The sequence below is a fragment of the Sphaeramia orbicularis genome, chromosome 5 (genome assembly GCF_902148855.1).
Source record: "Sphaeramia orbicularis chromosome 5, fSphaOr1.1, whole genome shotgun sequence".
NCBI classification, from domain to species: domain Eukaryota; kingdom Metazoa; phylum Chordata; class Actinopteri; order Kurtiformes; family Apogonidae; genus Sphaeramia; species Sphaeramia orbicularis.
This window is the reverse complement of record NC_043961.1, coordinates 25,811,221-25,830,082: the sequence shown is the minus strand read 5'-3', so window position 1 is coordinate 25,830,082 and position 18,862 is coordinate 25,811,221. Positions and strand designations below refer to the sequence as shown.

The following is an 18,862-nucleotide window of genomic DNA, read 5'->3' as shown; positions in this document are numbered from 1 at the left end:
ATATATGTTCAAAATGTAAAAGTCAGGTTTTCAATATGGCACACAGGATGATGCACAGATGGAGATCCTGGATATTTGGACACATATATGCAAGCATCAGCATGAACTGTGTTTTGTATACAGCACTGAAATCTGAATTAACAGTAACAGCTGACTCAGTTTAGACAGGGTTGGATAAAGCAGGACATTGTTCGTACTGTTGGCTATTGTGTTCACTCTTAGCTGCTTTTTATTTCCCCTTTTTCTTATTTTCACGAGATATGAAATAATAATGTGCGAGTTAGTTATGCCGTTAAGTTTTTCCTGACACTGTTGGTTGTACTTTGCAGATAAACTGTATGAAGTAAGAATACTTTCAACAAAGCTGTTGATGCATACAGTACATGTGGAAAGTCAAATATCTTCCTGCCAAACACACAGATGCAGGCTGACCTCTTGACGCCGCTGCTCCTTCTTGAGCTGAGCGATTTCACGGTTCCTTTTTGCCTCCACCATCTTCCTCCTCTGCTGTTCCTCCTTCATCTGCCTCATCAACGCCACCTAGGAGTAACAGAAGGATCAGGTATCCTAAACTGCGCACGTGGTCATTCCATGCAAGTTTCCTTCGCCTGCAGTCGCACCCCTGCTAGCCTCGTCCTCCCTTTACCTTGGCTTTTTTCATCTCGTTGACCTCAGCCTGGAGTTTCTTCAGCTCCCGTTCGTACCTCCCCTGGTTTTTGAGGAGGCGTGCATGCTCCTTCTGTGCTGCTTGGAGCTTCAGAAGGTCACGGTTCATCTCTTTCAGGCGTTTCTCGTACTCCTGTTTGATCCGGTTGGCCTTCTCCTCTGTGTAGTTCTCCATCGACACTGTGAATGAAATACCGTTAATGATCTATAGTCACAGTATATACTTTTACTAAGTGTGTAAAGTGAACTCACTGAGGTTCTGCAACACGCGGTCTCTCTCCAGCTGTGTGTCTCTAATCTTATTCTGCAGCAGGATGAGCTTCTCCTCATATTGCAGCTTCAGCATCAGCAACCTGCGCTGGCTGTTCTCCAGTTCATCTATCAGCTTCTGTTTGATCTCAATTTCACAGGTCAGGTCAGCCAGGTCTGCCTGGAAGTTGGCTACAAGGCAGAGGGCAAGAGTTAAACGTCACAAAGACCATTTAGGGTGCTTGCTTTTTATCCAAATGAAAATTCCAGACTTTTTCAACACTGATATTTTTTCCCCAAGACCTTGACTATATACACTCTTATACTTGTGTGCCTAGTTTTTGGTTAAGATTGAACCTGTTGTGTGTAATAGAAAAGTTTGTTTTAATAATTGTATGAATGAATGAATGCATAATTTGCAGTAAATTATGTTTTACTGAGAAATGTTTTCAAAATATATGAAAATCACAAAAGTGCATGGATATCACACAAATACATTTCACGACAATCATTCCAGTACTGACCGGTTAGCCAAATCATATCAACTTTTTTATGTGCTTTCCCCATGTATTTCTTATCTTACAAGATTATGTGTCTTTTTTTTTTTTTTTTTTTTTTTTCCAACTTGTCTTGTCCGGCATCATAACAGCAGAATGTTGGTCTGCTTTGCTAAGGGAAACTTCAGAAAGTATATGAGGCTCCCCTTGATATTCTACTGTCTTTATTTGGAGTTTTGTTGAACCAGATTTTGATGCCGGACCTGACATGAAGGAACAGGGGGGAGGAGAAGAAAGGGGAAGAAGAGAAGGAAAGAGTGAAGGGGGGAGAAAAAGGAAGAAGAAGGAGGCGAATACCCTCAAAAGAAAATATCAACAATACTAACAATAAGAACCATGGTGATAATTACAATGGTAACAATAACTAGAACAAGAACTGAGTAAACTGGGCAGAAAGACGAAGAGAAAAAAAATTACAATAAAATAAAATAAAATAAGACCTATTAAATGAGAAATATAAGAAAAGAAAACATGAACAGAATATCACAAATGACAGCCCAAATAATACCAGCACAATTATGTGCCTTTGAGCATACTCTAAAACTATGAGATTAACCTTTTTCCATAATTTATTAAGACTTTCAAAAAAAAACATTCCAGACTTTTCAGAGTTTGAAAAACTGTTTCAAAATTCCAGACTTTCAAGACCTGTGGAAGCACCCTGCCATTAGCCCACTAGGAAAAACAGGCCTCAGAGCAGGATTTCAGGAGCAGGACAGGAATAAATACTATTGAAGTATAACAAAAACACACCTTTCTCGTCAGAATCTGAATCTGAATCCACCAGGCTCTCGTCACTGTCGAAGTCATCCTCCTCCTCCCTTCCCTCCTCTTCGTCTTCACCCTCATCATCCTCACAACCACTCTCCTCCTGCAGTGGAGACATGATGTCCTACAAACAAAAAAAAAAAAAAACAGATACATCAGATATCCTTATTGTTTCTTGGTATAAACTCTTTTGAATGCCAACACGCGTCTTCTTACCTCAGTGTAGTTATCGTCTGAATCAATTTCTCCGTTTTGACCGTTTTGTCCATTTTCTCCACCCTGCCCATTCTCTCCGTTCTCATGAGTGTGCAGTTTCACTCGTTTCTTCAGGCCTTTCTCCAACTCCGGACTGCAAGAAGTGGAAAAACATGTTGGTTTAATCACAATCATAAAATACTTTTTCCGTGTTTGATAAGTCTATCCAGTTCACCTACAGTAATATACAGCGTGTTCTTATTTACCATCTAGCACAACATCACTGCCTCACATAAAGCCAAGATCACACAGAGACTCTGTGTTGGTGTCAAACACGTCAAACATACAATATTATGGCACTGGGAGTGTTGCCAAATGTGCTCGCGACAAAATCAGACCTCTGAAGTCATAAGCTGTCTTCTTCATCTCTTTTCCCGTTACATTTTATTGCCAGTTTTATTTTCCCCTTTGCTCCGTCTTTACAACCCTCCTGCTTATCACCCATTACATTTCTAAACTTCTATCTAATTCCATCCCTGTCCCATTAAACCTCAATTAGACTGTAAGACCATGTACTCCTCTCTCATGACCCACTGGCCGAGTGAATTGGCCCTTTTTGTGACCAAGCCAGCATGACTACTCAGCACTGGCTCCAGCCCAATTCTATTCAGGACAAGTTCTCCCAAAACTCTAATCGACTTGTGATGTGCCTCTTGAGCTGGAGTAGAGAAGCAATGAGGAGGGAAGAGCAGACTGGCAGGAACAATTACTGAACTCTTAGTGGTGTCTCATCGTTTTCAAATGTGTTAAGTCAAGACGTATAGGGAAAAAACGAGAAATTAAATGGACATCCATCTAGGACAGGTGGAACATACTTATGATCATAGAACTTCTCACCTCATCCTCCTCTGCCTCCTTTCCTTCTTCTTCAGCCTCTCGATGTCCAGCTTGGCTCGGCGTAACACATCTGTCATTTCAGCCTCCATGGACATGGGAGCAGGAGAAGAGCCAGGAGGGTGGCCAGGGACCGGGCTCAGAGAAGAGGAGGGGAACGTGGAACGAGAGGAGAGCCGGGCTGCTTGCCTTCGCAATGATTCGTTCATGGCTTCGCTCTCGAGGAGTTTGGATCTGAAGGAAAAAAAAGGGAATGAGGGATGAGACTTGTTCATACTTTCCATGTGCTTGGTTTTAAAATGAAACACATTATGGGTTTTAACCGCGACAGCTTTAGTTGGTCTGTTATGACTCGTACAAAGTAGTAGTTTATATTTGCTAAACATTTCACTCTGTCATAGTGGCTGCTGTTTATTTGGGGGTTTTTTTTGACTTAAGTTTTTATTGAAATTCTACAAACACAATCAGCAAAAACAACAAAAAGTGAACAAACAAACCTTGCTTGGGTACACTACATGATATTACATTCATATTATTCAGTCCTTCCAGCATTCCGAGTTCTGTAATCAGTCCATTTATTCCATTTTTTGTCCATTTGTGCTTCAGTTTGAGAGTTATTTTTTCCATTGTATATCATAGTGGCTGCTGTTTAGTTACATAATGTGGTGTTTCTTAAAATGACCCTATGTATATTGAATGTATTTAAAATTCAACAGAACATGAACAATTTCCAACTTAAATGCATGGCTAACCTGGGAATGATATTAAAAGACTAAAACTGTCACTAAACCCTGGGTCCAGTGTAAACAGGATTATAAAATTGTGACATCCTGATTTAAGAATGAGGTTTAATGGTTTAAGACTTAAAAATAATTCATAACTGTAATCCTCAACTGGCTTTGCTGTACTGTTTGTTGTATTTTATGTTCATGAACATGTACTGGCTCCAACATGAACATGAACACTTTTGTTTTTAAATTTCTTATGCTGTTTCTATCAGATTTTAATTTGTCTTTGTTTTTATGATGGTTGTATTTTGTTGTTCTTAGCCCGCTTTGCACCCTGTGTTATCACTACTTTTACTTACTTATTTCCCTGTTTTATGATTCGTGTACAGTACTTTGGCCAGCTGTAAGTTCTTAAAGCCCTTTATAAATGAAGTTGGTGTGGTGTGGTGTGGTGTGGTATGGCATGTGAAAAAGAACAATAAATAAATAAATTAAAAAAAATACATCCTGGAGGGATTAAAGCATTTACCTTAGTTCTTCAACTTCTCTGATGTAGTTCTGAACTAAAGCTCCGATCTCCTCATTACCTTCACCTATACATTAAAAACAGAGCAAATCGATGTGATTCAAGGGCTTTAATACATAAATATAAACCGCAGAATTAGAAGGATAATAATGGTGGAAAACAATCTGTGTTTAAGAATATTTCTTCTTCTCCTTCACATACTTGACTTGGAGAGCAGATTACTGACTTCATTGGCCAGTAGATGTGTTACACGGGTGTTGAGGTGGTCAATGGTCTCTTGCATGGCTTTTACGCGGAGGCGCAGTGTGTCACTTTCTCTCTGCAGCATGGCGTTCTCCTGATACAGGTCACTGTAGCCCTCTGAACCATCCTCACATGCCACGCGTTTTCCCTGCAGAGACGCATGCCAGTGTGAATAACAGTGACCACGGCCCTGCAGAGCTCCAAAATTTAAGAAAATATAAACACCAAGGCCAAAAGTCAGATCTAGAAACAACTGATTCTGCATGTTTGCACGTAGAATGTATCTATACATAATGTAGCGGCCCTATTTTCCACACATTTTAATCTAAACACAATGCTTTTGTTCAAAACGGATTACAACCTGCCTGTTTGTCAAGGCTAATCAAGCTACTATTGTCGGACTCTGAATGATTAATGCTGCAGAAATCCTGTTGTGTAAGCTTCGAACAGAGTCACTATTTACTCCAGTCACAGCTCGCAGACATCATTACTTCCACCACTCCAACACTCCATTACTTCCAGACTCCAGTCACATCACATCCATTATTAACACACAGAGGTCAAGTTGCACATTTGCACATAGTCACACATTCACTTTGGACCTGGTAACTCTTAATTGTAAAATAGACTGACACTCCCACTAAATGATCGCTCGATTTCTCTAAAGCCCTGAGGTCAAGACTTTTTGCTCGTTCTTTTCACGTTCTCTCGTATCATATATCTCTCTCTTGTTCTTGCGCTCAACAGGATCTTACACAAAGCACACACACACCTTCACAGGACAAGTACATTCAGCTGAGGGATCAATATATCTCTGCACTCCACTGCAATATGCTGAGGTTGCACTGATTAATCTTCCTCATAGCCAGGCCCTGTTTGCATTATGGTAAAGGCATAAAAGGATGTGTGTGTTCCAATAATGATCTTTAATTCAATGTACGTAGTAATCTGCTGCAGGCATGGCTTCTGCTGCTCCAATAGCATATTGTCTTACTCACATTAATGTACTACATCTACTTCTGCTCAGCAACTATTCTCCATTTCATCCATCTTATCCCCCTGTTGATCCCTCTCTCACTGCCCACTGCGTTATCTCCCTTCGTGGGCCTTTCACTGTTCATTCACCCACTTATTCTGCTTCCCCTTTTTCCATCCCCTCTATCTCTCACCGCCTTGTACTCCATCAGCTCCATCTGAAGTCGGGCTATCTCTGCACGCAGGGCGCTGATCTGCTGGCTGGTCTTGTCTTGGTTCACCACCACCTTGTTCTTGATGTTACGTGCACGGTTAGCGTATTTGAGCGTGTTCAGCGTCTCCATGAAGTCCCGGTCAGATGGACTGACGCAGGCGATCATCACTGTACGACTGTACAGGAAATAAATTTGGAAGTTTACTGCAACTGTTCCTGTGCCTATGATAGTAATTTAGCTTGATGTACATGTAAAATAACTGAATTAAAGCCAAATAAGTAAAAAAAATAAAATAAAATAAAATAAAATATATATATATGTATGTATATATATATATATATATATATATATATATTCTGAAAAGAATCTTAAACTCTCTACAGTCGTGGAAAAAATTATTTGACCACCCCTTGTTTTCCTAAATTTCTTGGTCATTTTAATACCTGGTACAACTAAAGGAACATTTGATTGGATAAATATAATGATAACAAAAATAGCTCATAAGGGTTTAATTTAAGAGCCGATATCAAGCCATTTTTCATGTTTTCTTAATAATAACCCAAATCACTTAAGTTCTTACATCAACAGCTATGACATTGTACTGCCAAAAACAGTGCTTTTAGACATTCCACGTTTTCTTTTCTGTCTGTTTTAGTCACATGATACACACAGAAGTTAGTAGTTGATTGCATAACCATTGTTTTTGATGACTTTTGATGGTCTAATAATTTTTTCCGCGACTGTATATTTTACATTATTCTGAACACAAAATCATTAACACTGGCTGTACATAAGATTGCTGAACATATAAATACTTTCAGTGTGGTACAAAAGAAAGCAGATGTTGCAGACTACTTCCACAAAATGTCAGACAAATCTAAAGCAAATGTTTCAAAAGTCTCAAAATAGAATATGCGAATTAGGTGCATTTCTGCAAACTGATTTGCTGTCAGTAAACTAGGCTGTACATTGCATTTAAAAGGTAATGATATGGGCTATATCACACATGACTGTAATAAACCAAGTAGATGAATCAGAGCATTGTTTATGAGGCAAGAACCCAGGGAAAAGTCAGCTGATCAGTCACAAGTTTAATGTTTGATATGGCAGATTTTAATCAAATGAGGCTGTTTCCATCTTGTGTTATGTACATTAACTCCTCTTCAAACAAAAAACACATTAAATTAATGTAAAAACTGTTTTGCAAAATTACTATGTTCTTGAAGTTTTGACAGTTTCATAAACATTTTTGGAAGCAAAACGTCAAAAATGCACATAAAATATGATCATGAAAATGCAGCCATTGTCCTATTCTTAACATGATTACCAGAGTAGGGATTCAGATAATGGAACAACTTAACAACCTCAACTATGTCTGCTATGCCTTCTTCATTTTTAAGGTAAGCTCCCCTTCAGAAATCTTTGTTTTAGGCATTGAGAGCTGCTCAAACTACTCAGTCTTGCACTTTATGTAGATTTAGCCATAATTACACGTTTGACAAACTATACATCTATAACAGGCCATGTTCTCACGACATCCAGGTTATGAAATGTTAGAAATGTGTGTGCACATACCTGTTGCCTCCCAGTGAGTCTTGCAGCAGACGAGTGAGTTTGGAGTCTCTATAGGGAACGTGCCCTCCCTTCTTGGCCTGATCTCCTAAAGCACTAATCACATTCCCCAAAGCCAGCTATCACACACACACATACACACAAAACACATACATACACAAACATACATCTTTTTAAATTTTAGAAATCTAGCAGCATTCACCTTCATAAGAATGCAAGAGTAAAAGGTGAGTACAGTATAAACAGATATGCAAGAAGCTCCAGCATTTATCTTCTTTGCATGTTTTATATCACACCACCCACATATAAACACACACAGATATTGTCTATTTGTGTCTTTCTCACCAGTCCACAGTTAATAGAGATTCCCTCGCGGGCTCTGTCTCCTGTAGCACCGGTACGCTTGAGCCTTTCAGATCCAGCCAGGTCTACAAAGTGGAACTTGGCCATCAGTGTCTCGTATTCAGGCTGAGCGATGGGGCTGGAGTCCACACCGTTCATCTCTCCATTCTCCCCTCCTCCGTTCTGCTAGCAGGCACAAACAAATAACAATTAACAAATACGAAAGAATGTGGGTTAAGGGAAGTATTACTTAAGAGTAGGGATGGGAGTCAACAAACAGTTCTCTCTAGGTTCCAGCAGCTCCATTCCTTGGAATCATTAGCCTGCTTGCTTAACGAGTCCGTCATTATGTCAAATGTGTAATTTCCGTATTTTGGTTCAGAAATCCTCTAAAGTATGGTTATATTTCACCAGTAAAGACGACACTAGAAGCATTTGCCATTTACTTCCATTACAACAAAGGGAGCTACTTTCAACATGCAGAAACATTTACCTACACAGCATCCAATCAGCTTGCATGAATGTAAAGTATTTGATTTGCTGCAAAGCTGGCGGTGACTCTCAAAATTGAGCATACAGTAAGGTGTCCTCTGTCACAGCCAGTAACATTAAACTCCTCCAGGTTCTATCAGTACTGTTTATGTTAGAGCCATTCACCATGTCAACCTGTTTTCACTATTGTTTATGAATAATCTCCATGTCCAGTAATAACATGTAGATAGGGGCGAGGCTCAGAGGCTGCAGCAGGTAGATCTAACACCCTTTTAGCGACAACTTTATAGGGTTTGTACACATTTTTAAGGTCAAATTCAAGCCCTTTTCAAGCACTCTTAAGGGTCATTTTCACCTTATCGCTGGGGAAAAATATATCTACAGTAGTACATATACGCAGGATTATATTCCGTTTTGATCATAATTATGTACATTGTATTATGCTATAAACATCTAAAATTGTTTCAGAATGGCAAAAAGTTTTGAAATTAAAAGTTTTATTGAAAACAATGGAAGCCACTTGGCGTTCTTCAGGCACACTCGCACCAAGAGAAAGATTAAGATAAAAATGTACCTGAAGTCGACCTGAGAGCACCCATTAATTTTCTTTTTTGACATAAAGTTTTATTTTTCTAAATGTATCACCTCTGTAAGTAGCTTTGGCTTGAGTTAATATTAAAAATGAATAAATAAATCACATCAGAGTTATAATTCAAGTACTTTCAAGCATTTAAACTAAAATCCAAGCACTTTTCAGGCCTTGAAAACAAAACATTTAAATTCAAGCATTTTCAAGGATTTCAAGCACCTGTATGAACCCTGGAGTTTTGTTTGAATCGAATGCAAAATGTTAGTGCATATTTGACACTAAAGAGTTAATGCAAACAAATCAATTTGTACTATAGTCTATTGGTTTATATTGTATTATACTTTACAGCAATGTAGTTTATTCCCTAATCCAATGAGAATCGAATCCATAAGTGATATCGATAATGGAACCAAAATTGGTCAATTCTTGTCATTTCCCATCCCTACTTAAAGGTGCAGGAGATTTTTGTGACCAATTTTTCATCAAATCTGTAAAACCTCAGTCATAGCCTAAGTATCATGAATCTGTAAGTCTTTCTGTGATTACTCACCTGAATCTCTTGCATTACTGTGAACAATTTTGAAGTGCTATCCATCATAAACAAACCATGTGTTTACATTCTGAGCCAGGAGGTCACTCTGACATCTTCAGAATTTTGTTGCGACCTGCATTGTGGGAAAGGGAGGTTCGCGCAGCCGCCTGCAGCGGCAGCAGCAGCGCAACCATATATTCTATGGATGAAACAAACACGACGTGGAAACGGCTGAAACACGGAAACGGCTGGAGGAATATACATAGAGGGAAGGGAGCTCCCGCTGTTTCCGCGTCGTGTCTGTAGCAGCTGCCACTATCAGGTGGCTGCGCAAGCCTCCGTTTCCCACAATGCACGACACGACGAAATTCCGAAGATGCCTGAGTTACCTGATGGCTCAGAATGTAAACACATGGTTTGTTTATGGTGGATAGCACTTCGAAATTGTTCACAGTAATGCAAGAGATTCAGTAATCACAGAAAGACTTACAGATTCATGATACTTGGGCTATGACTGAGGTTTGACAGATTTGATGAAAAACTGGTCACGAAAGTCTCCTGCACCTTAACCCATAAAGACCCAGTGTGGCTTGTGACAGTTACCAAATGAATTTTTCTCTCTATTTAACCTTGATTAAGTGATTTATCACCATTTATTGTAACATTATCTTCTGTATTTGGTGTTTCTTCAGTGAAAATCAGATCTTTTCCTACATTTAATTTACTAATCATGTAGATGTTCATAAAAGCTCAGGGTAAAGTTACGTAACATGATATCAAAAAAAGAGAAAACTGAAGAAAAAGTCACTATTTCAGTAAAATCTATCATTAACTGAACATAAACCAAGTGTCTCCATCCACTGTCATTGATCCAACTCCATGAGTTTTACTGGTGAATCAATGTTGCAGAAGATGACGGTGTTACCACGTTCACTATGGAGCCTCTGAACGTCCAAATGGGTCAAATCTGATGACCATGAAAAAATGAAAAACTGCATTTTACACCAATTATTCACATGGACTGATAGGATTAGTGGATCAACAGTTATTAAAGAGTTTAGATCAGTAGGTGGTTTAGGTAAATGGTGGAAGTTTGGGTCTTTTTGGGTTCAAACAGAAATCATTTCATCCCCTTCATTCCCCTTGTAATCTTGACTCCTGTGACAGCCGTTATTCGCTTCTCAAAATACATGCATTTTTTTTATCCATCTTGTAATTTTTTACCAGTTGTGGCTGCTGACAGACTCTCATCTGACAGACGTGGATTGTGAAGATGGCGTGGGAACGGGAGCTCTGGGCGTTCATCTGGGTGCTGGCCGTGGTACGGGACAGGGCGCCGAGCTTCAGGCACTGCAACAGCTGCATGACACACACACAGAATACAGAGAACATTTGTACTTATTAATTTCCCTTTTAACTGACATTCTTTGTGATTATTCCTCTCCACCTGCCTCCATCACCTCCACACTTCTATCTCCTCCCTCAGCCTGTTTTGACATGTTATCGTGTAGGAGCGCCCATCTGTCTCCACTTGTCTTTCAGCTGCTTTCAGCGTGCTGGATTTAATTCAGCTTTGAAAGAAGAGGCACGATCTTTTCTTCAACATTACACCCCCTTTTACTTCTCCTCTGCTTTTAATTTACAATTTGCTTACATTTTTCCTGCTCTTCATAATACAATAACTGTCTTTTTCTGAACGGCCCCTCCCCAAATCCACCACCTGCTTCCTGTTAACCTCTTTGTCCCCATCACGTCATCTCTCTGTCTTCTCTCCTACAACATCTTCACCGCCAGACATCCCACCTGCTCTCTCGACCTGATCAAACAACCCTTCAAGAAGCCCTTCTTTGCTGATCTGCTCCACTTTCTGACAACCATTAGTCACATATCATGTCTGGCTGTGCAAAAAAAACAACTTCTCAGAAAAGCATTCCAGTCTTACATTAAATATCCTTTTCACTGGCAGTAAAATAACCAGGGCATTATGCTAGAGCCAAATCTCTCCTAATATCCTCGACCTATTTGTTGCTTTTGTTAACTGACCACCAGATGGTTCTTGGCAGACTTTCTGGGCTGCTGGGGATCTCAGGCAGCTCCCATGCTCTTATTTGCACTGTCAGCATTCATTCCCATCCAGAAAGTTAACTCTTTGCAATGTAATGCAATATGCAGTCACAGGCAACATACAAGACCATGTTAGACCCGATTTTTAAGCTATTTTCTGAACATTTTTAGTGGGATTTATCTCAACATAAGTCCCAAATATAGATGATTAATGTATTCTACAAAAATTCTTAAGTGAAAATTTTGAACGTTTATATATTTACCATTTTATTGTCTTCAGAGCAAAACAAAAATGACCACAAACTAAATTGCTTTAGACAATCGAACGTACAAAGCTACAACAAATAAATGGGTGACACTCATCTAGTAAAATGGCCGTACCTCCTCTTCTGAGTGTACTAATCTGGATGTGACACCAGTGGTGTAGATGCTGCCGCTGCCGTCCTCGTGGATCTTGATATTGGACTTTCTGCTCCGACTCTCTGGGTCTCTGGCTCCATCAAACAAATCCAGAATCTCTTCATTGTACAGCTGAAATCCACACAACCACAAACAAACAAGCATAAACCTAAGCTCAGTCATTTCACAACTTAAAACTTGAGAAGGAGAATGCTGTGAGAAACTGCTCTTCTTGATCAAAAACACCTTGTCCGTTCTCAAGATTTTCACATGTTCTCAAGTTACATCGGAGCAGTGTTTCTCATTTAAACACAGCTCTGCAGCGTGAGAGGTCGATAGAGGGACCTTTAAGAAACTAGCGAGGTCAAGGGTCACAGAGGTCAGCCTAAAGCTCAGCTGTTCCCACCTTATACCAAACACACACACATATACACACACACATATGTTTGCCATCAACAAAGATAACCTTTTGACCTGAGAACCTATGAAATACACTAATAACAGAGCAGGACATGGACAAATACTTCCCTATGCAGAATTGTTATTACTTTAGTAATTAGATTACACATATAGACATATCTATCCTCATAGATAACCAAAACATTTGCCTGCCAGAAACCTCTTGAGGAAATGATTACTTGTCTTATTATCTGATTATTCCTCCACAAGCACCCCTTCCTCCTTCGCTCTTATCCATTTTCGACCGCACAGTGATGAGGAATAATGTCAGAGGTAATGGCCGACATTAATCAGGTCCAACAAAGCACAGCAGACATTCCTGCTCATCTGTCATCAGGCTGTCACTTCCTGTTTGTAGAAGAGGGGGGTGATCACCACTACTCCCCATTTTGTCCCATCTGGTTAGACTTAATATGATCCAATATCTGCCTCACCGCACACACACGCACATCAGTATGAGAGCAGACTACAAAATTGAAGGTGTGTATGTGCCACTTTCATGCATCTGTTGCTTTATAGACTGTAGCACCTACCTCTAGGAACTGGGCGCTGACTTTAAACTCCGGTGCCTGGATGCCGGTCTCCTGTGCTCGCTCCCTCCTGGTCTGGATTCCCTCAAACAGCTGGTGAACAGCTCGTGGGATGATGCCATGTTCCTGCTGGCTCAGACTCACATCAAAGCCTGTCCCCATGGTATAGGTCTTTCCCGAGCCAGTCTAGAAAAAATAAATAAGTCCTCTTTATCATGCAAACAACAAATATTCTACACAGTGACATGTTTTTGCTCTGGCAATTCCTCTCACATCTGTCTTCTTCATATGACGTAGTATTTACATCTGTAACTCACGATACTATCATGATGTATTGCTCATGATATAAGAGAAGATAGAGGAAAAAACAAAAAAAACAAGCAGGAACAATGTGTTGTTTTCACAGCATTAACAGTTGAGATGCAATGAAGCAAAAAAAAAGTACTTAGAGCTAATTCATTACATCTAAGACAAGATACAATATGATCTATTATTGTTTCTATATTGTGTCCGTCAACAAATATATAAGTATAGAGACATTTCAGAATAAAGTATATTTGAAAGAAATGCATCTCAGTCATTGATAGATATAAACCACATTATCATAAAATCAGTTACACTATATACAGGGTGTCCCAGAAAATTTGACATCATTTCATCACCTAATAATTTGTTTAAAATTCGTTTGCTCTTTTTGCTTAAAAAGTGTAATCATTTTTCAGGAATAGACATGCTGTTTACTGCAACAGAAAAGGCATTCTGTGTACTGAAGTACACCCAAACTCAGTCAAATGTGAATGCGCAACATGAATTTGTTAGAAAATTTCATAAACTGAATCACTGAGGCTCTGGAGAATGTTACACATGACATGCTGCAGCGAGTGTGGCAGGAACTCCACTACCGAATTGATGTGTGCCACGTCACATGGGAAGCACACACTGAACATTTGTAATAACTTTAGAAACATTACAAAATTACCATCCCCCAGAATTTTTCGTTTGAAATGTGTAGAATAAAGCATTTTATGTCCAAAATAAATCCTATCAAGTATCATTTCTCCTGACCATGTAGTCACTCCAATATGGACATCTCAAATGATGTCAGTTTTTTTGGGGACACCCTGTACTATCATAGAAGTTCCTTTATTTGAACATCTCCATTCATCTTGCTCTAATTCAGTCCCACTGTGTCATACCTGGCCGTAAGCGAACACTGTGGCGTTGTAGCCCTCGAAGCACCCCTCGATGAGTTTGTGCACACAGGACTGGTAGATGTTCTGCTGCTCGGAATCGATGTCAAACACAAAGTCATAGGTAAAGGCCTTATCCTTTCCCAGAAGAACTTGTGGTTCTCCAGGCGTGACCAGTGTGCACACATGGCAGCCCTCTATCTTCTCCTTGGCCATCTGAGGACGAATCCTAAAAGGGGAGAAGAAGAGAAAACAATCAGTTAGTGGAACACAGTGTATTATTTTGCCTGACCAAGGATACACGAGTATCTTCTTCACTTGTTGAACATTCATAGCCTTGACGTAATGATCATTAAAAAAACTGAGAGAATATGGGAACGCTTCATGAATAAGTAGATTAAACAAGTCAAGCTGTAAATGATATTGTCACATGATTTAAGGAATTAAAACTGATTTGCATTGCATTTTCTACAGTCCACACAGGAGCATGAAAATGAGCCATCACTCTGATTGATTATTAGAGGAATGAGGGGCAGATGTACACACAAACAGCAAACATGACTCTATGGTGTGGAACTGAACAGAAATCTGTAACAGATTAACAACCCTGAGAACAAAGCACATAAATCAACAACAGTTTGTTTGTGCTGTATCTTCAAAAACCTGTAGGAAATGAGAAATGGGCCGAAAAATGGGCAGTTCTGAGAAAAAAAACGTGTAGGGTCTCCGATCATGATAAGGGAGAGTGAGTTATTCAAGCAGATCAGGCGTTGTCATAAGTCTTTATTACTGCGGCTGTTAATCCTGCTGCTCAGGACTCACACTTTTACTGGCTTCTAAATCCTGACAGGTAAGTTCATGTGCAGTTAATTGCTTTTTCCTGACGTGTCTGCCGTAAAATCATCCCTGATTAGATGAGTCTAAAGAAAATCTACAGCACTTGAACATCTTTGAACTCTCTGACAGAATGGGGACTGAGGATTTAAATTTAGGATCATATTAACTATTTGGCATCATAATGGCAGTAAGACTTCCAGGCAAAACAGCTGATAAGTAGAGATGAAGCTGCAGTGCTGCCTTAAACAGGCCAATGGAATGATTCTGAAAAAACACTGCATCGAAAACTGCAGGTTTTATGTTGCTCTTGCATAATGCAGTGTACATAAAACACAAGATCTGTCACACTGCCCCAGTGTTAATCTTGGGCTTTCAGAGGTACAATGTGGACTCAGTGGGGAGGTAATCACTTTAAGCTGCGGAAAAAGCCATGAGTAAGCAGTATCGGAGCAGTGGGTCCACCTCTCCACATGCTAAACCCTCGGTTCAATCTTCATGGGATGCAAATCAACTCCCCCGCACACTCAGGCGACCGCAATAGAAACTCCCTAGGGATGCTGCAACAAAGACGCACACATACTGTACAACGTCATGCAAAACAGAAGTCCCCAGTCGCACCCAGCTGCAGCAGAGACAAGGGCCACATCACAAAGACACACACAGTGACTACAAACAAATACTGTACACACATAGCTCAGAAACAACCTACTGTACTATCTTCAGTTCGCACATGGCTCGTCTCAAGCACGCATCTCGACCACACCCACCACTAACACTCGCAATAATCCTTTCACCACATGTAGTTATGGTGCTACACAATCACACACAGAGCTGACAACAGCATTTTTTGGCTCTCTTTCAGGCCTCGAGGCGTCACTGATGCCGACTTCCAGGAAGGAACTGAAGAAATTGGGAGAGTTGTATTCAGTGCAGCCTGCAGACAGATGGGCCTTTTTATTACTGGAGGTGACCTTGACACTGAGGTTAATGCATATAAAAGCACAGATCCCATATGAGCGCTGTTAAAGCCAATTATTAACTTCAAGTGGGTACAGCAGACGGAGAAAGCGGTAGTCCTGTGTGTGAAAGAAGAGCAGCTGCATCATAAAAAGGTTTAGGGGCATTCTTCTTTCACTTTTTCTGAGTACATTAGTGCTGAGTTACATCATGGTGCACACGTGTAACAGCAGAAACGAGTCCACCGGTTGAGTTTTAGCTATAACATATCTACTACCGGGGCTGCATGATCCACTGTTGTGTTAAGATTCTGATGTGAACTTGCGAAATGAGCTGCCTTGTGGTGTAAATGGCTTAGCCAACAGGACAACTTTTTGGTGGTGTTGATGCAGCTCTAATTTGGTTTGAGAGAGTGACAGGAAAAGGTGGAGGAGGAGAGTGAGGCTGTAAATACAGAGCATTAGGTGCACATCATAGTGTTTGATGAACTTTATGAAATGAAATATGCCTAAAACCTACATGAAACTCTGTATTTTGTTATTTCAGTAGCAAATACAATGAAGACAGGCTAATATTTATTTCTACTTTAAAACATGCAACCTGAAATTATTGTTCACATTTGGAAGATTGAAGCTTACATTCCAAAAAAAATTGAGTTTTACTGTTTTGAGTATTTGTTTACCACCAGTGCTTTCTAACTTTAACTTATACTAGTTACCTGTATAGTGATTACAGGTTAAAAGTGTCATTTATAACAGTTTACACACAGAAAGAGACATGGGGACAGACATAGCCACACACACTATTCTCAGTGTGTGGCAGTGGCTCAAGACACCACATTCTGAACACATCATTCTTTCTCTCATTAAGATAATGAACTTTTCATCATCATTTATAAGAAACCATCCAACAACTACTCTCCTAATTCCCTTTGGCTCGCTTCCCTGCGGACGGTCAGTACATTTCTGTTCTTACCTCCCTGCTTCTCATTGACCACAGACTGACTTACTAGACAGCCACGTCTCTGCTGAGCCTGTCAGGATTTGTCTCTGCCATTCAATCCCAGACAGAGTACAGACACTCCATCTATTGCCAATTTCTATTTAGGCCTCGATAGCAGTATTGGGTTTTCCAGGCATTCCAAATAGTGGAATAGGAGGTAATTTTGTGGGCTTCAGTTGGGTTGTGACCAGAATGCTGTGGATATTTTTGGTTTGTCTGACCTCTTGGAGTCTTACTCATGAAATTAGAATTTGTATAATGAATTTAATGTGCAGTGGCATCACTGAACTCTGCAGTGTGCCATATACAGTATTAACCAGTTCCACACCAACTCACATCTAAATAAGAGCTTTAGTGGGTTTTTTTGGTAATTTGTTGGTTGGTTGACACACAGTAATTGTGTTGTCTTGATAACCAAGTATTGATATATGAAAAAAAAAAAAGGTTCCACTTTTTTCTGTTTTGTAGCCATCTGGATATGGTTTTTAATCATGGCTATGATGATGATCATTAGAGTGTTCAGAATAAAGTGCGCTGAAGTTATGCCAAAGACGCCAGTGTATTGGACTGTAGAGATATGAGCCAAATGATGCGCTGACAGATTTATGTGACCACTAGAGGGAGTAAAGAGTCACTCTGCCGGTCTGCTATGGTGAGGAAAACTAACACCAGGGGTCCTTCAACAAAAGCATCAGAAAGTGATGAAATGGGATGGGATGAGAACCACAAGGAAACAACATGTGGAGGTGAAGAAAGTAACTCTGTGATTAAAGCTACGAGTGCTATTGTTTTCACCACTGGACATAGATCTAAATGAAAAGAATGGAGTGTGATACTGAGATCAGAGTATTTCCTCTACAGGTGTAAGTTTGATTATGAAGCTCATGAAGGTATAAATTTATAGTGTGATGTCATCTTTGCTAAGTTTGTCATTTGTTGATTTACAGTTCAGACTAAACTGTGACAGTTCTACAATTCTTGTTTGGACAATACTAAGCACGTCTTTAGTGAAGCTACTGACTGTACAAATCCATGGAAAACTAAAGTGATTTGTGGTTTTACTGTGGCTGTTTTCTGTCTAAAAACAGAGCTAAAGCTAACAGAGCTATAATGTAAACTATCAGCTGATGCAACATGTGAAGGTTACAATAATTACAAAAATCCTACCTGCTTTTGTTGACATATTATCAAAACAATTGATATTTCAATATAAGCAGGTATGAGTTTTTTAATCAAAGAAGGAAACTTGAAGATACCATAAATACAGATGAGTGTAAACAGTGAGCTTTATACTTAATTCAGTGAGGGATACAATCTGCAGATACATCGTGTTGAATAATTGGTGGTTTTGGTACTTGTAAGTGTATTCTGACATGTGAATTCCGCCTGCTGTTGAGAATTTGGAATATCAATAGGCTACTACAAATAACCCCTTTAAAATCAAGCAATTAATAAATGATTCACAAAATAATAGGCAAATTGAGTGATATTGAAATATTTGAACTGCAGCCTTCAGTGTCCAAATGTTGAAACGGTACATGAATGATAATATCTACACACCTCGTTGCCTTGTTTTTTTCTCAGGAGCAAAAGCTCAACAAATGATGGATGAATTTAGAGAAGGCCCAGCAGTCTCTGCATCAAATGGGAAGAGACAAACACGTCTGGCACATACAAGCAAAGTACACAGACACACAAAAAGACACAAAAATAACAATGACAGCCTGTCAGTGATCCACTGGGAGAAGAAATGGAACAGCTATAAATAATCGTTTCACACAGAGACACACACACACACACACAATCACTCAGATGAATGAACATACAGTATGAGCCAGCTGCACCTACAGAAGACGGATCCATAACATTGATTGGTACAAC

The 18,862-nt window shown here is 39.7% G+C and overlaps 1 protein-coding gene across 8 annotated transcripts in view; it reads right to left on the bottom strand.

Moving 5' to 3' along the window:
• The window catches only part of kif21b (kinesin family member 21B), a 68,451-nt gene that overhangs the window by 28,327 nt on the left and 21,262 nt on the right, over positions 1–18,862 (bottom strand). For 6 of the 8 annotated variants that reach the window (XM_030135255.1, XM_030135253.1, XM_030135258.1 and 3 more), the window contains exons 2-16: positions 14,192–14,414; positions 12,999–13,181; positions 11,989–12,138; positions 10,768–10,902; positions 7,934–8,116; positions 7,592–7,707; positions 5,996–6,191; positions 4,785–4,974; positions 4,587–4,650; positions 3,333–3,563; positions 2,457–2,589; positions 2,226–2,364; positions 919–1,107; positions 647–846; positions 433–540 (exon numbers count right to left, since the gene is read on the bottom strand). In XM_030135255.1, the coding sequence (XP_029991115.1) occupies positions 433–540; positions 647–846; positions 919–1,107; positions 2,226–2,364; positions 2,457–2,589; positions 3,333–3,563; positions 4,587–4,650; positions 4,785–4,974; positions 5,996–6,191; positions 7,592–7,707; positions 7,934–8,116; positions 10,768–10,902; positions 11,989–12,138; positions 12,999–13,181; positions 14,192–14,414 (2,440 nt within the window). The remainder of the gene's footprint in view (positions 1–432; positions 541–646; positions 847–918; positions 1,108–2,225; positions 2,365–2,456; positions 2,590–3,332; positions 3,564–4,586; positions 4,651–4,784; positions 4,975–5,995; positions 6,192–7,591; positions 7,708–7,933; positions 8,117–10,767; positions 10,903–11,988; positions 12,139–12,998; positions 13,182–14,191; positions 14,415–18,862) is intronic. The other 2 variants (XM_030135254.1, XM_030135256.1) reach the window with 1 other exon arrangement.